We start from the raw sequence: 22,543 nt of genomic DNA, 5'->3' as shown, positions 1-22,543 counted from the left end.
GGGGCCTCGGGGACACGGCCACTCTACAGGGTCAGGCAGCGCCCCACCCCCTCTGCGCCCGTCTTCCACCAGGGTCTGCTCTGGCCCTCGCCCTCCGAAGCCGGCCTCCTGCCTTACGAATCCGGTCTCCCAGCAGCAGGCCCCTCTCTGCTGCTCCGCCCCACGGCAGTGCCCAGGAGTTTTGGCCTCAGGCGCCTTAAACTCCAGGAGCCATCTCTGCGAACTCTCTCCTGTCTCCGGTGCCCACCCTCTCTGCTCTGCAGCTCCTCTGGGACCCGGCCTTGGCCCTCAGCAGCCCCTCTGGCTCCGAGCCCCCATCCTGAATTCCGTGGTGGACCATCTGTGACTCACATTGGGACAGATGCCCAGAATCACTAGATGGGTGGGGAAGATGGTGCTGATGGCAGCTAGGCAGAGATCCTCCAGACACGATGCCCCATCCCAGACCCCCACCCCCACCCCGGCCCGGTCACTCCAGGAAGAAGGCCAGGCTCAGGCTTCATCCAGAAGTGAGGCCATCAGTCACCATGCCACCTGACCACTTTAGGTAAATTCACCAAAAATCAATTCCCTGAAAGGCAATTTGCTGATGGCCAAGTAAGCGATTGATGGCTGAGAGCCACCAAACTCTCCCGCAGATGGGGACGGGGTGGGGGTGGATGGGGGACAGGAGGCAGAGAGAGCACACACACACACACACACACACACACAGCGGAAAGGCTCTGCGCTGGCCCGTGTGTGCTCCGAGGACGGGCTTGCTCGCAGCAGGGGCGCTGGGGAGGCTCAGGCCCTCAGTAACGCTGACCTCACTCCCAGGAGGAGGCTCCTGGGATCCTCGAGGCCCCCAGCCTGTCCGGGAAGGTGCTGTCCTCCCCTACGTGCACCTCTCTCCCATCTCTCCACAGAAGGTCACACCCCGCCCGTGCATCCCCACCCCTCCCACCCCAGCCCAAGTCACAGCCCTTCCCTGGGTCAACCCCAGTGGCCCCCCCCACCCTGAAACAACACACAGCACTTCCCTCCTGAGCCCATCAACCCCAAACCCTCCATCTCCTGGTGGTCCGAGCACCATGTCCACCCCCAGCTCCCCTCCCCTCCACTTTGACCCCCTCCCCAGGCCCCTCTGGAAGCCCCCCACCCAGGGAAGCCCATCTCCCTCCTGACTGCTCTGGTTGGCCCACCTCTGCTTTCCTCCTGGAAACCTCATCCAGAGATGTGCCCCCCCACCGCCTCGAGAGGCCCCCCAGGGTGGCCAGCCGGCTGCTCCTCCTCCCATCGCCCACTCCACCCACAGCTGACCCCTGCTGCCGTGTCCTCAGGGGCTCCTCCTGGGCTGGCCCTGCCCTTCTCATCCTTCATCCCCTCCCTACAGGCCGATACCCCATCCCCAAATCCAGGACCCAGCTGAGCTGACCACAGCACCTTCCAGCCAAGGCCAGCGGCCTCCCTCCGTGTACCCCCAGCCCCACTCTGTCTGCATCGTATCTGAATCTTGAAGCCACCCTGGCACAGAGTCGGGCCCTGTGGTCGGGATAACGGCCCTGGGATGTGCACGTCCTGACCCTTGGGAACTGAGACTGCATGGGTGACATGGCCAAGGGGCTTCGCCACTGCGATTAAGTTAAGGCTGGTAGAGGGGGGCTATCCTGGATTGTTCGGGGGCCCGACGTCCTTACGAGGTCCTTGGATGAGGGAGGGGCGACAGGAGTAGGAGTCAGAGGAGACGTGACGAGGGAAGCAGGTCAGGGACACAGTGAGGACTCACTGGACATCACTTCTTTGAAGTGGGTGAGGGGTCCCGGGCCAAGTGCCGGGTCTTCCAGAAGCTCCGTGAAGCACTTCCCCAGGGCCTCCTGCAGGATCTTGCCTCGTCTGCATCCTGATTTAGCCCGGAAGCCCCGAGTCAGACTTCTGAACACTCAAACTGTGAGATAATAGATGTATTGTTTTAAGCCTCTGAGTTCGAAGGTCCAAGGAAGCGAACCCAGGCCTCCTCTTAGAGCAGGAGTGACGCCAGCCTGGAGGAGGCCGCTGGCCGGGGGCTGTTCTGCTCTACACGCGGGCACCTGTGGGGCCGGCCCAGCTGGAGGGAGGGCCAGCCACTACTGCAGCGGCTGTGGGCCGGGTGCTGGGGGTGGGGAGCGGCCTCCAGACCAGAGCTCTGAGCCCTGGATCAGGACACCGGGGTCCCTGCCTCCGCCCTGCCCGCGTCAGGCCCCTTCCCACGCCGCCGGCTCCTCAGCCCCCGGCCCCTCAGCCCCCGGCCCAGCTCAGCCCTGGGGTTTTCTTACAGCCTTAGAGCAGGAGGCACCTGAGGGGTCCTGTCCAGGCCTGTGACAGCCCCACAAGGAGAGAGCAAGGATGGGAGCGCCCCCACTGGCCAGGCCCAGAGGCACTAGTGGGGCCCCGTCTGAGAAGCAGCCTCCCAGATGAAAGCAGGCTGCTGGTGTCCAGGCTGGGCCCCTCCAGCCACAGGGGGCCGGACACAGCAGGGCCCTCGCCCTCAGGGTCAGTTAGCGGCCCCAGGCCCCACCCGTTTGCACTGTTACCGCCCACTGTGTGTGTCTGCTCTAAGTGCTTTTGTCCACAAAACCACGGAAGGATAACCTGTCCTCATCCCAAACTGTCTCTGCACCTCCTGGCTCCGCACTTTGCAAAGATGTGGGGTCAGTTAACACGCCGGCTTTAGTGAAGGCTTAGGAGCCTTGTCCTTGGGCAAACGTATGACTGTGACGTATTAAAATGGTCCAGCCCACAGGAACCAGGATGCACGGTGTTCTGCTGCGCCATCGTTAGCCTCATTCATTGTGACCTGCAGGTGATGGCCTGCTCAGGTGGCTCTCCCCACCGGCCCCAGGGCTGGGGAAAGGTGTGTGTCTGGACAAGTAACCAGCCACGAGCCAGCGTCCCAGGCTCACATGTGGGATGGGGTTGACGGCACAGGGCCGGGGCGCACTCCTCGTGCCGGGGCTCTGGGGACCGGGGAGAAAGGCACTCTCACTCGCCCACCCAGCTGCACAGCCCTTGCCGCTGCCTGCCTACCCGCCTGCCTGCCTGCCTGCCGGGGGAAGACATCCCCAGGAGGGAACAGGAGGGTCTGCGGAGAAGTGAGAGGTGCCTGGCAGACGAAGAGTTAACCTGGGCCTGGAGAGGTGGACGCAGTGTGGACAGATGTGAGGGTGGGGGTGGGGGGTGGTTATTCCGGGGGACTAGGAGGAGACCAGCCCAGCACAGGGTGGTGAGCAGGCTGGAGGAGCCTAGAACGTGGAGGCACATCCAACAGCAGGAAGCTGGGGCCTGGTACGAAGCTGAGCGCCCCCCGCCAACCCCTGCCCCGGGAAGAGGACCGGCCAAGAGGGAGGGAGGCTGGCCGCCGGGCAGGGGCCTGGGCTAGGGTGGGGAAAGCAGGAAGAGACGCCTCCCATCCGTGCCTCTGGGCGTGGAGCAGGGCCAGGCAGGGAGGTGGCCCAGAGGGGGTGGGGGTGAGGCCGAGAGCCGGTCACTGCCTGTAGTGCTGGTAAGAACATCAGTACTGCTGGTGGACTCCGCTGGGTGTGTGTTGCAGGAGAATCCAGATGAGTGATTACGTTAACACTGAAAAGCAAGATTCTCCATAAAAGACAAGAGATGCTCTCATAAAATGAAGTAAGTAGAATCACAACTGTGAACTGGAAGAACTGGGAAGAACTCGTGACTTGGGTAGGACTGGTGCCCCGGGGGCTTGAGGGCGGGGGAGAGCCAGGAGGGGCCTCCTCTGCCCCCGGCTCCCTCCAGGGAAGAACCCGCTGTGGACACTCTCACCACTGAGGCCAGTGGACACCACTTCATCCTGAGTCAGACAGGATGACTTAGGTACACATGCAACATATTATGGACAATATCTCACACAAAATCACAAATCAACCCGAAGTATTCTGCACAACTTATTACCAAACACCCCCAAACTGCCTTCACTTAAGCTCCCTCCCCGTGTCCCATGAGCCGGCGGGTGTCTTTGGGCAGGACAGTGACCCTCCTGGCGCTGGTGAGCGTAGCCCTGTCGGGATGGGGCTGGGCTCCTGACATGCACCAGGGGCGGAGATCGGAACCCTGCGCGAGCTCCCTCAACCTCTCAAAAAGTCTGCTTCGGATAGAAGCTCTTGGGGTCTGAAGTCTACAGAGCCTAGGAGGCACCCGGAGGCTGGAGGGGCGGGCAGGGCAGAGGTGGAGGGGCTCAGCGCGGGGCGGGAGTGTTAGTGGCATTGATGGGAGGCCTGGAGTCAGAAGCCGGCTCTCCAGGTACACGGGAGGGCGGCTTCTCTGTGCAGGGGTGCAGCAGGGGGACAGAGGCAGATGGATTTGGGGGCAGCCTCTTTCCGAGATGCCTTTTCCAAGATGGGTTATTGGAGGTGCGGCCTGACCAGGAGCCCCACCTCATCCCTGGGTGAACTCCGCATCCTCTCTCACCTGCCGCTGGAACCACCAGACCCATTCGGGACAAGACGTGTCAGACAGGCCAGGATGGGGTGCCACGGGAGGGGTGCCCCCCACGAGCAGCCTCGTGCACCGCTGTCTGTGCCTCCAGAGTGCCTGCTGTAAGCTGCTCTGAGACAGGGATTCTGAAATTGTATATTGCACATTTTTCAATAAAGAAAAAAGCGCATCGGGAGTTTGTAACTGTGTGCCGCAGTATCAGTCAGTTCAGTCTGAGTGCAAAGCCGCAGACCCAGGGGCACCGACGTCCAAGGGCAGGAGGAGATGGGTGGCCCTGCTCCAGAAGAGAGCAAATCCCCCCTCCTCCGCTTTTTTGTTCTGATGCCGCCCACGTGGATGAAGGCGCCTTTATTCAGTGCCCCGTGATTCAAATGCTAATCTCTCCTGAGACACCCTCGCAGGTGCGCTGCTGGGAAGAACGGCGCCGGCCCTCTGGGCTCCCTTGCTGAGCCAACAGCCACCCCGTGGCAGGAGAGGACCTGCGTCCCGCCCGGGAATCGCTGAGAACAGCATCCCTGCCTCAAACGCCCCTTGCTGCCACGATTCCAGGCGAAGCGGCGGTGGCGGCAGGACTGCTGCTTTAAGCTCCCTCCACCCCAGGACGGCTCAGGGGCGGCAGACCCATGACCGTGTACCCCGAGACCCAGGCTGCACGCCTGCCCCTCCGTGTCCCCAAGGGCCCACGGCCACCCCGACCCTGGACACAGGCTTCACTGGCTGTTGGTAAAATATCGGAGTTCTGCTGGTTGTTTGTTTTTCGCAAAATTTACAAAACACTGGGAAGCTATGAACCCAGTGCTGGGGCTTTTCAGAGCTTCGGAACAGGTTCACGCAAGTTCTGATGCCTGAGTTGCATGAATTCAAGTAAGTTTGCCTCTGGAGGCAAATCCTGTTTGGGGAATCATCCATGTAAAGTAAAATCATGAGTACAGGATGCAGCTCACGGTGCCTCCTGCATCGCTGGGGGCAGGGTAAGGTCCTGGAACCCAGGGAACCGCTGGCCAGATGTGGCTCCAGGAGACAGGGGACCAAGGGTCTCTCAGGCAAGTCTGCCCCCAGGGACTTGCGACGATGCCTGGAGACATTTGGGCTTGTCTTGCCGGGGGATGCCACCGGCACCCACCGGGTGGAGGCCAGGGACGCTGCACACCGTCCCACAGGGCACAGGACGGCCTCGCGCGGAGAGCTATTCCACCGCAGCGTCCGCGGGGCGAGGCCGGGGCGCTCCGCGCTGGAGCATGAGCAGCTGCTGGAAAGAACGGAGGAGTCTGATACAGGGAGAGCTGGCCGAGGCCCCGGCGCCTCGCGCAGAGGGAGGGTGCGGCGGGGGGCGGGGGGGGGCGTCCGAGCCTGCCGTGCAGCGGGACACGCCCCGGGCCCGGGGGCGGGACTGCCCAGGCCGGGCGCCGGCTGGCGGGCTGGCTCGGAGCGGGGAGGCGGGGCGCGGCGCCTCGGCTCGCTCTCACTTTGAAAGCGCTTCTCTGTGCGCGGCCGCGCCCATTGTTCGGCCAGTCTGGTGGCCCGGGCCGGCGCCTCCCTGGGCGCAAAGCAGGAGGGGAGGCTTTGCTTTCAAGGCCCGCAGGCGGCCTCCGGCCGGCCGAGGAGCCGGATTTAGCCGCTTCCAAAGGCGCCTCCAGCCCTTTAATTCCGAGGCCCGCTGTCCGGCGGCGCAGCCGCCCGCGGTGCCGGCTCGCAGCGCTCGCTCCGCGGGTGAATCAGCGAATCTAGGGCAACCTGCTCTTTTATCAACCTGTTTCCACCAACATCAAGGAAGGAAAAGCCAAAAGGGCAGAGGGAGGAGGCCGGTGGGCGGCGTCCCGGGGAGCAGGACGGCTGGGGCGCAGCTCCCGGCAGAGACCCTCAAAGGCAGCAGCGCCCGGGAGCCCCCCGACGGCGGCAGGACCAGGCTGTGCTGCCCGGGCGCCTCAGCCCGGCTGAGAAACACGCCGGGCCCCGGTTCCCATAAATCTGGCTTTTATGTGGCAATGAATGGGGTAAACAATGGATCTATTTTCGGCCGCAGAGAAACTGGCCCAGCCTGAGTCCCCCTGCTGCAATTAGGAGCCTCAGCATGGCGGGTCCTGGAATCCCTGGCTGGTGTGTGAGCCTCACAAAGACAGGCCCTGCTTGGGTTTGGGGGAGGAGATGCCGCCATCCCCTGGGGTCTGCTGCTGGCAGGGCCCCCTCCCCAACCACGGGAGGAAGTGCTGCTGGCAGCCCCGGCTGGTGGTCACCACCCCATCGCCCTATCTCCGAGAGCACAGAGGCGGCCTTTGGCCCTGGGCGGTGTCCCCCAGCTGCCCCCATCCACTGCCCTCTCTCACGTGGTGCCCAACCTCTGCCCGACCCCTCCACTCCTGCGGAAGCAAGCCCACCCCCCAGACATCTCAGGAACCACCTCATTGCCTTGCTTGGCTCACCCCCAGGGTGGACCCTGTGTGCGAGCTCAGTAAGGCCAGTGGTGCTAGTTGCACACTTTTATATAACAGCCCTCCCTCCCCACTCCCGACACGGTCCAAGGTGGCCCAGGACCCCCACCCCAGGCCTCCCTCCCCCAGGCGAGTATCCCTGCAGAGTGAATGTTCTCCAGACTTTCATCACCCTGCCCCTAGTACCCCCGGCACCCCCTAGGTGAGGACATCAGACGGGACAGATATGGCAGAGGGACCTCGACACCATAACTTACTAACTAACTAACTAACTAAAGGTGAGGGGAACCAAGACATTGAAACAACCTAAATGTCCACCAACAATGACTAGATAAAGATATGGTATATTTATATGATGGAATACTACTCAGCCATAAAAAGAATAAAATAATGCCATTTACAGCAACATGGATAGACCTGGAGATTGTCATACTGAGTGAAGTAAGTCAGAAAAAGAAAGAAAAATGTCATATGATTATCACTTATACGTGGAATCTAAAAAACCTGACACAAATGAACTTATTTACAAAACAGAAACAGACTCACAGACATAGAAAACAAACTTATGGTTACCAGGGGAAAGGGAGGTGGGGGAGGGATAAACTGGGAGCTTGAGATTTGCAGATACACACTACTATATATAAAATAGAGAAACAACAGATTTCTACTGTAGAGCACAGGGAACTACATTCGATATCTTTTAGTAACCCGTAAGGAAAAAGAATATGAAAACAAATGTATGTACGTATATGTACGACTGAGACATGATGCGCTACACCAGAAACTGACACGACACTGTAAACTGACTGTACTTCCACAAAAAAAAATAAAAAAGAGACTTGTAAATGAAAAGAAATTTGCTCTATATATGAAAAAATAAATTAAAAAGTGGCCGCAGTGTACCTGCTTAACTCCCGTGCTCTGACGGAATCTTCATGTGCGTCAGATAATCTCCTGTTTCCACTTTCCTTTCTTTCTGACAATCTCGTCCGATCCCTGGAGTCCTGTTCCCCGGGCCTGCAGCCCACCTGTCACCTAGAGGCTTCCCTTCACCTCCCTTTGGAGGTGTGCGACCAGTTTCCTGTGTCCTACAGTTCCTCGTATCCCACAACTCCAGGACGCACAAAAGGGAGCTGGAAGATAAGACGCTGAGTCCGTGTGGGTCCAGAATGCCCGTGTTCTCTCCCAGCGGTGACTGACCTGATCTTTCAGGCGCGATGTCCTGGTTCCCATCTGAAGGCCAGGGGCATCTTTCTGTGTCTCCCAGCTTCCAGTGTGGCCAGAGAGATCCAATTCTTTTTACGCGATTTGCCCTTACAGCTTGGAAACTGGTGGGCTCTCCTCCCCGACTCCAGCGCTGAAATATCCAAAGCTGTGCTGCGTGGGGCCCCCTCCTCCACGGAGCCAGTGGGGCCGAGGCCTGGAGGCTCTCGTCCTCCCCCTGGGACACGGTCTTGCATCAGCACCGCTGTCCTTCAGGTCTGACCCCCAGCTCGGTCCTCTCCTGTCCCGTCTTCCCTCCGCTATTTCCTATGTTTCTGTCTTTCTGTTCTATTTTATGGGAGAGTTTCATTATTCAAAACTCCTACATTTCTGTTGATTTTCAAAAATTTCAACTGATTTTTTTTAATTGCCAGTGATGCTTCCTGTTTTCAGAGTGCTGCTTTCGCTGGGAAGTCCCATTTTGTTTCGTGGACGCAGTATCTCATCTAGCGCTAATAATACTAGTGTTTGAAGCCTTTTTTTCTTTCCTGCTCCCTTGAATTTAGGCTCACACCTTCGATACTGCTAATGTCAGTCACTGCTGTCATCAAATGCCAGAAGCGTGCTTCCCCGCTGTTTTGCCCATTTCTCAGATGAGAAACTGAGGCACAGAGAGGGTGTGTGCCCAGCCCCAGCTCATAGTCTGTCAGAGGTCAGGCCAGACTCAGGTGGTGGGATCCCCTCCGAGCCTGAGCCCTGACCACGGAGCCATCCTGCCTCAGGCAGGGGCCAGCCAGGGAGACGGAGCCCCTCGCTCCTGCACACCTGTTTGGCAGGATGGATGGTTCTCCCTGAGCCACCTCTCCCTGAGGCCTGTTCCCTGCCTCTCCTGAGCACAAGTCCTTCCAGCCAGCCTGGAGGGGCGCAGGGGCTGAGCCATGGGCCTGTACAGAAGCATGCAGACCTCCGGGCGGTGGCACTGACCCCTGTGGGGAGCATCACAGAGCTGGGGAGGACCAGCTGCCCGTGCTCAGCGCCGGCAGTCACTGTCCGGGGGTGGCGGGGGCCGTGACCTGAGGCTCAGGTGAGAGGGAAGCTGGTGTAGGTTAGAGCCCCCTGAGTGGAGGGACCCTTCCCCCTCGGGCCCCTTACAGCCTTACGACATCAGTGCCTGAGTCGCCATTTTACAGATGAAGAAACTGAGGCACACAGGTGCTAAGTAAGTGCCCAGGGTCCCACGGCTAATAAGGGGCAGGGCTGGAAGCCCAGATGCTCTCACCTTTAGGAGACAGCTGTGACCTGAGACCTGCCCAGGGTCAGACGTCCCAGCCCCTGAGCCTGGAAGGACCGGCTGGGGCGGGAGGGGGCCCCAGCCCAAGGACCCTTCGGCCCTTCCTGGGTCTTGGAGGTAGGCCTGCAGCCTTCCAGGCTGCAGCCCTGGGTGCCAGGGGCGATGTGACCTGGGCAGGGGTGACCTAAGATCCCCCAAGGAGCCAGTCTCACCCCCAAGATCCTGAACTGGAACAGGTCTGGAAAGAAGGAGACAAGTAATTCTTCAGGGGCTGGACGAGCAACCTTGTGAGAGGGGCCTGGTGGGGGCGGGTTTGATGTCTTTGGTCAGAGCAGGACAGGGCACTTCCCCAAGAGGGAGGGACAGGCAGGCTCTGGACAGAGCTCTCCTCCTGAGCAGCTTCTCACCCCTCTGAGCCTCCGTTTCCCATTTCAAAGCAGGAACAGTCAGGGTGGGCCGCCCGGGCTGCACAGCGGGCCTGGGCAATGCAGGCCACCTGCCTCCCAGGGCCTGAACCTGGGGTGCAGGGGCGGGAGGGCGCCCCGCGCATGCGCCCCCAAGCCTCACACCCTGCCTCCACCCCCGGATGGACCTCTCCTGCCGGCCCTGCTTTCCCCAGCAGACCACGGGGAGGAAGGAGGAGTCTCCTTCAGCCAGGGCCCCGTGACCGAGGACACTGGCCCTTCCTGGACACAGAAGGCAGACTCGCACGACCAAGGAAGGCCCTGCCCTCGGGGTGTTTGGAGGACACGTGCGGTGCTGGCACCGGGGACCTCGGGCACTGGGCACGGCCCCCCTGCCACGTGGGTGCACACGTGAAGTCAGTGAGCCGCGTCCCAGAGACAGGTGTGCTTTGCCCCAATCAGAGTTAACGAAACAGAACAGCGGAGTTCTGAAGTCCTCCACTTTGTAATACTGGTCGATTAGTCTATGTCCCGGGGCCGGGGGGGGATCCCACATTCCACCGGAGGCTCAGAGCTCACTGTCCTCCGCCGGCTCCCCAGGGCCCCCGCTGTTTCCCTTGACCACCCTCCAGCTCACCCCCACCACAATCCCCCCACGGCCCGGGCCTAGAGGATGGCCCTGGGCGCCCACTCACTCTCGGCGCCCCCTGCCGGACCAGCCAGCACAGGCCCCAGGCCCACCCGTGCACCCCTGTCGAGGGCAGGAGGCCTGGAGAGCAGAGACCCAGGGCACACCATGGAAGTGCCCCTGCCCCAAGTGACCCCAAGTAGCTGGCAGACCCTGCCCACTGGAAAGGGGCTGAGCAGATGCCTGTCTACTGACCTGGACTGTCCCCACGCCCCAGACTCCAGGCCCCCTGGCTGAGTCCCCCAGGGTCATCTTGTCCTGTCCCCCATCCCCACTTTCCCCAGCTTTGCACACAGACCCCAGCCTGCTTCTGACCACCCTGCTCTCTAGTGCCCTGCCCCGCCTCCTCCTCCTGCCCAGCCCCCACCTGGGCCACTGAGACAGCAGCCCTGAGCCCTGAGTTCCTGGGGAAATCCTTCTTTCCTCCAGCATCGGGAAGGCAGGACCCCACACTCCATTCACCCGCCTGTGGAGGCCAGCGGGCAATGCAAATCTCAGACCTTGGAGGGCACGGGAGGGCTGGGCACATGCGGCCTGCAGAGGACTGGAGCCTGCCTGCACCCCCGACCCCTAGACGCCCAAATCCAATGAAAGAAAACACTTACCTTTGAGGGCTGCACATCCTGGCTGGATCCACCCTGAGGGGTGTCAGGGAGCCCCTGCCTTTGGCTTTGCTGCGAGAGAGCCTGGAAGAAGAGGGCTGGGGAGTGGGCTGGGGCATCTGAGCCAGGCCAGAGGGGAGGGCATCCTCTCTGACCCAGGACCTCGCTGGCTCCTCCCCTCAGGGAGGCCGGCCTGAAGCAGGCATGCTAGCCCTGTGGCCTGGACCCCACAGTGCTGGACACATTTAAACGTAGGCAACTGTCCAGTAAGCTGCTGTCCTTCTGCTCCGGTCAGTCTCAGGAGCCCGTGGGCTGTCTTCAAAAAGCCACAGTTTAAAAAGTCCTCTGGGCTTCTTGAGGACAGAGACCTGGCCGGGCTGGCCTCGAGCCATGGCAGTGAATCTGCGGCAGAACCTGGGAGCACGTGGCTCCTGGGACAGGCCAGACGGTTCTGTCTGGGCAGCCACTGGACACATCAGCTTCTTGCAACCCAGGGGCCCTCAGCAAACCAGCCACATGGTGATGCCCGGAAATGCGTTTGGAATGCTGAGGCTCCAGGGCAGGGCCTTCTGAATGAGACTGCAGAGGGGGCAGGTGTGCACACGGGGTCATGGTGTGTGATGGCACAGGAAGGAGAGTGGCCGCGCTGCCACTGTTTACTGTCGGCTCCGGCTGGTCCCCAACCCCGATAGCCTTGGTTTTCTCCCCAGTGAGTTGGGCAATAGGAGCCGTTCCCACCGCACCAGGAGCGGAGGATCTTGGTGGATGGTCCACAGAGGGTCTGGCACGGAGAACACTGCGACCACGCCAAGCCCTTAGCAGATGAAGCCGGAAGGAAGACACCCCCAGGAATGTCGTCACCTGAGTGTCGCGGTGTTTTATCATAGAGGTGAGCTGCTTGCCCACTGAGGCTCACCGTGCCTTCCCGCACCCAGATCACTGAGTCTGGCTCTGACACAGGTGGAGTTCGGACCCAGACTCAGCTCTGGTCAGGCCTTGGGGCACTGCGCCGTGTCCTCAGGGGACATGCGTGCTGGGGGAATTGAAGGTCTGGGGCGGCCCCAGCCCACTGCGCCCCTCCCACCCCCGGCTCAGCCTCAGCCACAGCGCCGAGCTCTGTCCAGGCCTCACCTGCCCTGCAGCGCCCTCCCCCTGCTCCCTGCTCCCCGAGCTTCTCGGAGACCCCAGCTCTGACGCCTGCAGGAGCCCAAGGGGCCCTCCACACCTGGAATTGGGGAAGTCATCCCCCACGGATAACCCCCAACCAGTGCACACAGAAGACCACAGATCAGCGCCTCCTCTGGTCTGGGGTCTCGGAAGCCCCCCGGGTGGGCAGCAGTACATACCTGTTCCTGCATCTGCCCCCCTGCTGTTCACAGCTCCGCCCAGACTCCCACTGGGCTCCGTGGGACCACGTCCCAGACAGCGTGCTGGCGCTCACCCACCCTAAGGCAACGCTGACGGTGCCCTGCGGTGTTGGGGTGTGAGCCCATGGAGGAGGAGGACTGGGCGGCCCCCACGCTCTGTGCTTCCTTTTGCTCTCATGGTTGGGGACCACGGGTCTCTCCCTTCAGGTCCCTTTCCTCCCACCCAGCTGGGGCCCCACCTACGGCCTGGACACGATTCCTGTACCACCATGGTGCTGAGGCCCCAGGCTGCCTTCTAAGGCAGTATTTCCAGTAGAATGACCTGGCGCACAGGAGTCTGTGGCGCCTGGGGGCACAGCCTGAACCGTGTGGGCACGTCAGAAGTCCTGGCACTGTCACAGCTCACGTCTAACACCAGTGCTTCTCCTGCCTGGAGTCCTGGGACTTTGGGGCATGGCCTCCCCATGTCCCCATCCCAGCCCTGAGGCCCCCAGGCCCCAAGCTTGAGAGAAGGGGGACTCGGCCAGCACAGTCCGCCCCAGCTCTCCAGCTCTGTCCGGCTCGCTCTGTGACGAGCTCAGCAGGGCCAGCTCTAGCCGGCTGCTCAGACACCAGTGTGCTAGGCTGGAGCCTTGCTGATGGGGGAGCTCAGGGCTGCAGCGCACCAGCCCGGCCCTCATGGTGACCACGACCCTTGTGATGCTCCAGGGGGAAGCATCTCGGAAAAGCCCCTCTCGTGTCTGCTCCACCTCCGGGGCTGGAGCCCCCTCTCACTTCCCGCCTGAGCCCAAAACCTTGGCTCATGGCCAGGGCCTGCGCTCGGCGCCAGGGGCCAGGCAGGGCCACAGGGCTCTGGCTGCGCGGGACTGACAGTTACAAGGACAAACACAGGCCTGGCTAGGTTAGGGCTTCAAGTAGCCAGTGACTACTTTGCAGCGTCCGGGTGTCCTGCACTTCATCTGTCCACCCCGGGCTCTGGGTGGGTCCCCACTGCCGCGGCCTCAGTCCACCCCAGGCCAGGGTCCCTCGGCTCAGGAGACGCCTTCTCGTGGACCGACCCGGGACCTGGACAGAAATTCTCACAAATCGGCGAAAGGAAGGAAAGACTTTTGAGAAGAATCACATGGGCCCTAGGCACTTAACTTCAGATCTAAGCTGTGCCTTGGCGGCTTTGACCGGCTGTCCAGCCTTGCATTCCAGCGAGAGCGGCGCCCCCTGCAGCCCATTCCCGGGATGCGCCGCCCGAGATCCCAGCTGTGGAACACGGCCGGCAGGACGCGGCTCTCACACTAACGAGGTGGACCCACTGCCCGTGCGCAGGTGTTGAGTCCGCTCTCAGCCAGCCCCACCCACCCGGGCCTGGAGCTGTTCCAGGTGAGCTTTGAGCTCAGAAAGGAAGTGGCCAAGCAGGAGGGCAGGGTCACCTGCTGGGAGTGCAGATGTGGGACAAAGTGACCATGGATGGGAGACGGCAAAGGCTCCAGAGGAGGAGAGAGGAGGGGAGGGGGCCGTGAGTAAGGCCCCCAGCGCTCAAGCAGCGGGCACAGTCCAGATGCCCAAAGGCGAGCTGGCCAGAGGGTCCCTGGGAGCCAGCCAGCGGCCGGGGTGAGGCTTCCAGGCTGGACTGGCTGAGCAGTGCGATCAAGACCACCGGTGGGGGCCTGGACTGATGGTGGCCTTGGGAGGGGTTCAGGGAGGAGGACCCTCCAGGGAGCACAGTACAGGGCAGCCCGTGTCCGGGAGGACCTGTGGCTTTAGGACTTAGTTGTGAACAAAGGTCTGGCTTGTGATGGGACAGCTGGAAGGGCTGTGACCTGAGCGTCCGCCCACCCTTCCAGGAGACGCGAGGTGTGCGGGGCACTCGTCCTCAGGGCACGGGCCGCGGGCCGGGTGTGTGCAGGGCTCGGCCACCTTAGCCAGAGGCTATGCTTGGTGTTCCTGAGCTGGCAGCAGGGGGCGCCCTGAGACCTCCTAATGGGAGCATCTGTGGCCCAGACCCGGGAGGACAAGCCCTAGGCCTCAGCTGGTGCAGGGGGAGCAGCAGGGAAGCTCCCCGGGTCAGCCGCCCGGCTCCCCCTTCCCGCGCGGCTGGCAGGGCCCCGCAGCCGGCTACTGCCCTCCGCACAGTTAGCACCCGAGGCAGACAGGCAGCTCTTGTCCACTTGTCACCAAGACCCGTCTTGTGCAACCAGGGCTTCTCACCACGGGAAGGCGGGGCCTTCAGAGGCCTCGGATGTGTCCACAGGGAGGGTCCTGTGCAAAGCAGGGGCGAGGGGTCCTGACCCACCAGACGGGGTGGCCGTCAACCAGACTTCAGATCGGAGTTGCCCAGGAGACACACAAACACCAACCTGGGTCCCACCCCTGACCCATCACCTTGGAGCCCTGTGTTAGAGGCGGGGCTGGACCCCCCACTGCTCCGAAGCCCTGCAGGCGCCCCCACGTGCTCCCAGGGTTCAGAATGTCTTTGGGCAGCAGCTCTCACAGCCTTGCCCAGGATCTGCTCAGCACTCCTGGTAACAGGATGGAAAGGCAGAGTCCTGGCTCCACCCCTGAGCTCCTGGATCAGGATTCTGAGAGGTGGGGGCCCAGGGCCTGCATTCTGACCTGCCCCACGGGTGATTCTGACACTGCCCAGGGGGAGACATGCCTCACTACCCTAGTGTGTTCTGGGCCGCAGGGCAGACAGCGCCTGGGGGCTTGCGGGGAGTGCAGAACCCTAGGCTCCGCCCGCAGCCTGCTCAGCCAGAACTGCAGAAATGGGATCCCTGGGCCATCTGTCCAGAGTGTGAGAGCCGCTGCTCTGGGGCCTCACGGGACAGGAACGACACGAGGCCGGCTGTGCGGGGCCCCAGCAGGGGTCACTGCAGGGCGAGGGGCCGTGCTCCCAGGGGCAAGGACTGGGCCCAGGTGATGGGACTCTCCTGGTGCACTTCCCCAGGGGAGGTTCCCCAGGTGGGGTCCCTCCAGGCAGAGCCCTCCAGGTGGGGCCCAGGAGAGTCTGTGTGCAGGCCAGCAGGGAGAGCGGCCTGAAGAACTCAGGAAGAGAGAAGAGGTGCGGGGGGTGCGGGGGTGGACGTGGGGGTGGGGAGGTGCGCGGGTGAAAGGTCCAGGAGGCTGACCCCGGACAGCCGTCAGAATGCTAAGTGACAGGGAGCTATGGTGCTATTTTTAAAAAAGATTTTCCCCTACATGAAAGTCATAAATTACGGAAAATCTATAACCAGAAAGAAGGAGAAACATACGTGCCCACAGCCCCACCCCAACACCGTTACTGCTCATCGCCTGTAGGTTCTTCTCCATGTAGTGTTTTTGGTAAGTAAATAGAAAGACACAGCACTTGTGACTTCACGTCGCTGTTCCTGTCACCGTAGGAACGTGGGCACATCGTCCTCCGACGTGGAGTCGCTCACAGCGCGCGCTGCGCGGTCCCGGTGGGGGCGGGGCCCGGGGCCCGGTGCCCGGCCCAGCGCCGCACCCCACCTGCAGGACACCGGGACGCTGGGCCGCACCGTGCAGGCTGGAGACCCACGCAGGGGTCCTTCCCCGCGGCCGGACTTCACTGCCTCTGCTCCGCCCCGGCTTCCTCCACTGCATACGGTCTGGTCCCACACAGACCGCGCGCCCTGCGTCCCGTAGCACACCTAGCGGCCCCGCTGGGTAGGGCGTGGGAGCCGGGAGGGGCCCGGGGGATTTCAGCCGTCAGGATGGCATCGGGAACCGGTTCTCAGGCCTGACATCAGTGGTGCCGTTTGCAGGGCTCAAGGGCCTGCGTCGGCCGCAGCAGCGAGAGCAAACTCCAGCCCCGAAGCCAAGCGCCGACAGGAGGTGCAGCTGCGGGAGACCAGGCAGCCGCTGCCACAGCCCCCTCTAGTGGAAACAAGGGGTAAGGACTGCGGGCTTGCTTGGCGGTTTTCAAAAAGCGCTGGAGAATTTGGGAAAAGAAAATGATGTGCTCGGAGCTTAAAATTTCCAGCCTGGGAGCAGATAAGAAACCGGAAAGTTCTAGGCTGTGCAGAAGAGGGTTAGCGAGCAGGCCCGCCTGCCCCCTCAGAAAGGCTGGCCCGCGAGGCTGGCCGGGGCCGGGGGGCCGGGAGGGCCCGGCTGCCCCTAAAGGTTGGTGCAAGTGTGGCTCGTGTGAGAGCCGCTTCCTCCTGGGAGTGGGTCCCCACCAGGCACGGGTGCCCGGGACCAGCCCCCCAGGACAGCCCCGGGGCCCTGCGGGGTGGACGGCACCTCCCGTGTCACACAGCTGGTGGCGGGCACTGAGCGTGTCGTGTGCGGGGAGGGGGCTCTGGAAGCTCAGCCTGGTCCCCGACTTCTCCCCCCGCCCGCCCCGCCGTGCTCCTCTTCCTCTCACTGAGGCTGCCTTGTTCCCGCTCTCCGTCCTGAACGCAGCCTGAGTGCGGCCTCCGCTGGGTCCTGGGGGCCCCGAGTGAATCGAGCCCCAGTGGTCTTGGGGACCCTGACACAGTTACCCAGTGCCCACCTGAGGACCCCAGTACAGCTCCCTTAAAGTAATTTGCCTTTTGTAGGCATAGGATCCAGATTTCCGAAAATAAAACCCAACATTCAATCTGGCACGGGGCAGCAGCGTGGGTGGACAGATGACCTCGCAGGGACCCTCCCTGGAGGTCAGGGCATTTTCAGGGAAGAGCAGCCCTCGTCACCTGGGTGCGGACACGTGAGCAGGTCCTGGTGGAGCTGAGGTCCGAAGCCCTACATTCTGCTGGGTCTTCTTTGCCAGAAACAGCCTCTCCCGGTGAACAGGAAAGCGGGTTTATTTTGAGTGCCAGTGTTGAATTCAGTCCTAAAAACCTTATGCCTGTGCAAAGATGTTTTTCTCTTCATTTGATCTTTGGATCAGATTCCCAGAAGTGGTCGCCTGCTGCCAGCAGGGTCACAGAAGTCCTCAGTCCTCTGGCTGGGGATGAAACATTCAGTGTGACAGTTCACAGAGGTGGTACCCTGCTCCCCCCGCCCCTGTCCCCGGCCTGTTATAAAAGAGGCGCCCGTGTGTTGGCAGCAGACGTCCATCAGGCTGCCCAGAGGAGGCTGAGGGGCCGGAGCTGCAGGTAACCTCGGGGCAGGCAGACTGTACCCTCGGGCAGATGCCGGGGACGTCCCTTAAAAATAGTGACATTAAACAAGGCCAACTGAATTGTGGGTTTAGCCTCAGAAGGATGGTTTGACGCCACTGAAGTCGACGTTGCCATAAAAACACTAAGAACTTGTCTGCTGCTCGGGCTGTTTTCCCGGGAGCTGCCCACTGAGGCGTGGCGGGAAGAAGCTGGGGACCTGAGGGCTGGGTGGTCTCGCCTGTCTGGTTTCCTCCTGCTGCAGGTGGACCTGAGTGCCGTCGGTCAGTGGGGGACAGGCCTGGGAAGATGAGGTCCTGCCTGGTGCCTGGGCTGGCCCTCTGCCTCCTGCTGGGGCCTCTGGCAGGTGAGGGGCTGCTCTGTCCACCTGTGCTGTTCCTGTTGCTCTCCCATCATCCCCCGGGGCACTGGGGCACCACTGGGCAGGGGGGTCCTGCCCTGGGGGCCCTCTGGGGTGACTGCTCTCCCCTTCTGTCGCAGGGGCCAAGCCTGTGCAGGAGGAAGGAGGTACGAACTGCTCTCCCACTTCTGGTCTTGTGCATGTCCAGGGTGGGGTGGGGGTGGGGAAGGGGAGGGGTTGGGCGGCACCAGGAGCCACACAGGCAGAGGGATTGGAGCCTCTTCCCTGGGCCCCGTCCTCCAGCCACGGGGGACATATGGGGCAGGAAGGGCCCCCTGAGCCTCCGAGGACCTGGGGCATTCCCCTGCGCAGACCCCTAGCCCCACCTCAGTGCAGAGCATCAGACTCCAAGGCTGGGAGCTGTGGTCTCCTCTGAAATCCCGCCTGGATGCCCCCACATCCCCACCAGGGTGTTTCCCCGCTCAGTATCCCCAGGCCAGGGGCCAGACTCCCCTCCTTCTCCCCTCTTTGTCCCCCAGACCAGGGGTCCTGAGGGGCAGGGCCTGGGTTACCCCCACTGTATCTCAGATGACCAGGCTCAGGTGCCTCCGGGCGGGATGCGACGGGATGGCCCAGCCCCTGAGCCAGGCTGTCCTGCCCTCCAGACCCCTATGCGGAGCTGCCGGCCATGCCCTACTGGCCTTTCTCCACCTCCGACTTCTGGAACTACGTGCAGCAACTCCAGGCCCTGGGGGCCTACCCCCAGCTGGAGGACATGGCCCGCACCTTCTTCGCCCACTTCCCCCTGGGGACCACCCTGGGCTTCCACGTCCCCTACCGGGAGGAGTGAGGTCCCGGGCGGGCAGGGCCCCCACCCCGGGGGAGCCAGGCCAGCCTCGCACTCAATAAACTCCTGACTCAAGTGCATGACACACACCCTGGTTTTCTTTCCAGAAGCTGTATTTACTCTCTCATTTGCGAGTCAGCCTGGCCCCCATGACTGTCAGGGAACGCTTCCTGGACAGGCTTGTGTGCGACTTCTGTCCACAGGGCACCAGCTGCCCTCCCCTCTAATCCTCACACCGAGCCTAGGAGGGCGCCCCGGCGTGTAGGTGGGGGAAACAGACACCAGGGAACTGCCCGGCTTGTTGAGAGGACCTGGACCCTGTCCAGGCAGCCGTGTCCCGGAGCCCCCACCCTTGGCCACCTGGCTGGGCAGCAGCCAGACCCACAGCAGCCACCCTGGGCCGGAGGCACCACCCCTCACCCCCGGTGCCCTCCCGAGTCAGTGCACAGCAGGGTCAGAGCCGGCAGTGAGGACGCCGGGGCCCTGGGTGCGGGGTCTGCAGGCTGACGGTCCCGGGAACACGCCTGCCAGAGCTGCGGGCTCGGGGACTTGGTGGGGGGGGGGGGGGCTGCCCGCCCCGGCCCGTGGGAGGTGAAGGATGGCAGGGAGCCGGACGGGGTCTCGGGGACCGTCCCCTCCCTGGGACCGCGCTCTGCCGGCTGCAGCTCACACCCCGGCACATGGTGACGAAATCGGTTCCAGGGGCCGCAGCCAGCTTTTCTTTTAAAATAAAATGATAGAAACGCTCCCTATTTAACTAGAGACACTAATAGTTGCCCTGACACCGAACGACAGAAACCGTCACGCCGGGCAAGAAGCGTGCACGGTTTTGTGGAACTCGGGTGCGGCGTGTTGCGTGCTGGGGACCCGGGAGGGGCTGGCGCTCGTCCTGCGGCCGGTCCCGAGGGCCTGCAGGCCGGCCTCGCAGGTGTCAAGCCACAAGGGGTTATTCTGAGGGCTCTCAGAGCGACGGGAGGGGTCGGGGGGTACCCTCCTGGGACCCCGGCACAGACACCCGGCCGGGCTGGGAGGGACCCGGGGAGGCGGAGGGCCTGAGCGTCCAGGCACTGACCTCAGTGGCCCCCATGGCCGCCCCCTGGCTCCAGCCCTCCGCCCTCACCTCCACCTCCTGTGGCCAACGGGCAGGTCCCTCCCCATGTCCCAGCTCAGATTCTCAAGAGGAAGACTCCGCTGGCTTAGCCAGTCGCTTTGGGGAAAACCACTGCATTCTTTGTCTCCTTTCCCCTTGAGCTAGTTTGAATTTGCTTCTGTAAATTCACTGTGTAACAACCAAACCTAAAAGGTCCTGTCTCACACAGGCCCACGGCAGGCAGCTGGGCCTCAGCCGAAGGTGTCAGACCAAAGGCTCCCTCACTACCTGGACCGCAGGTTTCCATGGTGTTGCCCTGTGAGTGTGTGTGTGTGGACATTTACACGCCACTTGGCTTTTCACAACCCAAGTTACATCAAGCATCAGAGAATGGACAGCCCAGCTTCCCCACAGGCTGCTCAGGGGACCGCAACCCTGCATGCCTTCAGGGGAAGCCCCAGGGAGTCCTGGCCAGAACTCTGTCCCCTCAGTGACTCTCACAGCTGCCAGGGACACACAGCTGCACTCGGTGTCTTCACAGGCCCAGTCGTCCCCCCTCTTTTCTCAGAAGAAATGCCCGCCCCAAGCAGCCGTCCGCAGACGCCCTGCCTGCCCCGTGGCCCCAGGGACGCCTCACTCCGTGCTCAGGACTCCGACTTGGCCGTCACCCACCCCGTTCACCTCCGTACACACAGCCTCAGTTCTCTGCTGTGCACCCCCTCCTGGTTTCCCCTCAAAGTCAGACCTGGTGGGGGACCCCTCCACCTCCCGTCCACATCCTCAGCCCCTTCGCCCCTCAGCCCTCCTCCCTGGAGTCCAGCAAGCATCACCCACAGCCAAGGTCTTCTCCTCCCGGCCTCGGTCAGGGGTGGCCTGGGGGACCACACGCCCACGGTGCCCAGCAGCCGATGCCTGAGTCAACTGAAAAAAAAAAAAAAAGAAAGAAAGAAAAGCACGAGCTAAGAGTTGAGCATTCCGCTCCACCTGGCGGACTCACTGAGGGCTGACTCCCGGGACACAGCCTCTCAGCTCCGGAGAGGCAAGGAAGGAACTGGGGTACACAGGAATTTTTGCAAAAACACCCCAGGTAGCTGGAACATTAAAGATTACTGCTAATTAAAGAAAATCAGACGTGAACTTAGCAATTTTCTATGTGTAGGAAGATGCAAGAGTCTGGACTCACTGAATCATTCCTTCCACGTGCACCTTAGCTGCTTGGGGCCAGTGTCCTGCCTTCTCCATCCTGGGTCCCCTCAGGGGGCGCAGTCCAGGGCTGCAGTGGCTGATGGCTTGATGGCCTCAGCGTCCTTTGTTTACTGAGATGGCAGGTGACATTCCTCGTCTACACCTGTACCGGCGCAGTCACGAATAGGGCCCTTTCACTCTCAAAGGACGTGGCCTGGATGTGACCACCTGGCGACAACCCCAACCCCCCGGCGCTCTCAAGGGCACCCCCGATCCACCCTGTCCTGTCACCTCTGTGACATCGCTGTCCCTGGCTCTCCTCCTCCATAAACATCAGTGTCCCCTGGGGCTGGCCCTGCGCCCTGCTCTCCCCTCCACGAGGACAGGGGCCCCATGTTTTGTACCGCGCAGAAGAGGAGCCTGTCGGTGCCACGGACTCTGCTTTCATTGGTCTGACTTTCATCCAGGCAGCTGGGTGACTCGTGTCTTGGTGACGTCGGAGGCTTACTTTTCCCTTCTCCCTGGGCCCTGCACTGTCCACCCGCACCTGACCCAGGCCACAGTTCATGCTCCATCTCGGCTCAATCCCGGTCTCCCTGGAGCCCCCTCCCCCCCTCCATTTCTATAGCAGCCCAGCCTCCAAGCCTACCTACTCCTAACAGTCTAGCTCAGCTGTCTCATGCTTTCCTTCCCCACCCTTCTTTCCCCCTCCTTCCTGCCCTCCCTTCTCCCTCATTCACATTCTTTTTGGAAAACTTATGATAAAATACATATAACACGAATTTACTATCTTAACTATTTTTAAGAGGCATTAAGTGCATTCACATTGTAATGCAACCATTGTGATGTATCAATGCACAATCCGTGACGTAGCCGATCCAGACTCTGCCATCTTCCCCAACGTGCCCGTTAAAACACTAGCTCCTCATCCCCACCCCCCAGGCCCATTCGACTTTCTGTCTCTGAGTTTGACCACCCCAAGAACCTCATGTAAGTGGACGCATGCAGTGTTTCTCCTTTTGTGACTAGCTCATTTCACTAAGCATGTCTTCAAAGTTGATCCATTTTGTAGCCGGTGTCAGACTTCCTTCCTTCTAAAGGCAGAATAATACTCGATTGTATGGATGGACCACATTTGGCTTAACTATTCAGATGTTGCCGGATGTCTACCTGAATCGCTTCTACATTTTGGCTGTTGTGACAAATGTTGCTGTGAACGTAAGTATACAAATATGTCCTCGAGACCCTGCTTTCAGTTCCTTTGGATACATGCCCAGAAGTGGATTTACCAGATCACACAGTAAGTCCACGTTTAATTTTAAGGAACTTCTGTGCTGTTTTCAACAACAGCTGCACCGCTTTACCTTCCGACCAACAGTGCACAAGAGTTCCGGTCTCCCCACCAACATTTGCTACTAACCGGAGGTTTTGGTGGTGGCCACCCTGATGGGTGTGCCGTGGTAGCTCCTGGTGGTGTGGTTTGCATTTTTCTAAAGATCGGTGACGTTGAGCATCTTTTCATGGA

At 61.5% G+C, this 22,543-nt stretch overlaps 1 protein-coding gene across 2 annotated transcripts; it reads left to right on the top strand.

The window, feature by feature from the left end:
- Positions 1-15,834: 15,834 nt before the first annotated feature.
- On the top strand, positions 15,835-18,826 carry OTOS (otospiralin). Of its 2 annotated transcripts, none has more exons than XM_010948111.3 (5): positions 15,835-16,057; positions 16,216-16,343; positions 17,801-17,902; positions 18,037-18,063; positions 18,562-18,826. In XM_010948111.3, the coding sequence occupies exons 3-5, from the start codon at positions 17,845-17,847 to the stop codon at positions 18,744-18,746; spliced, it is 270 nt and encodes an 89-aa protein (XP_010946413.1). In that variant the 5' UTR covers positions 15,835-16,057; positions 16,216-16,343; positions 17,801-17,844; the 3' UTR covers positions 18,747-18,826. The 2 variants fall into 2 exon arrangements, with proteins under 2 accessions (XP_010946413.1, XP_074219342.1); XM_074363241.1 differs by having other exon boundaries at positions 15,835-16,117.
- The last annotated feature ends 3,717 nt before the right edge of the window (positions 18,827-22,543 follow it).

The sequence above is a fragment of the Camelus bactrianus genome, chromosome 5 (genome assembly GCF_048773025.1).
Source record: "Camelus bactrianus isolate YW-2024 breed Bactrian camel chromosome 5, ASM4877302v1, whole genome shotgun sequence".
Classification (NCBI taxonomy): Eukaryota; Metazoa; Chordata; class Mammalia; order Artiodactyla; family Camelidae; genus Camelus; species Camelus bactrianus.
Note: the sequence above shows the minus strand (reverse complement) of the source record. Positions and strands in the feature narration are given on the sequence as shown.

Coding starts and splice junctions, on each gene's coding strand:
- OTOS (XM_010948111.3), top strand. CDS start 17,845: ATGAGGTCCTGCCTGGTGCCTGGGCTGGCCCTCTGCCTCCTGCTGGGG. Junction 17,903..18,036: donor CCTGCTGGGGCCTCTGGCAG/GTGAGGGGCTGC, acceptor CTTCTGTCGCAG/GGGCCAAGCCTGTGCAGGAG. Junction 18,064..18,561: donor GCCTGTGCAGGAGGAAGGAG/GTACGAACTGCT, acceptor CCTGCCCTCCAG/ACCCCTATGCGGAGCTGCCG.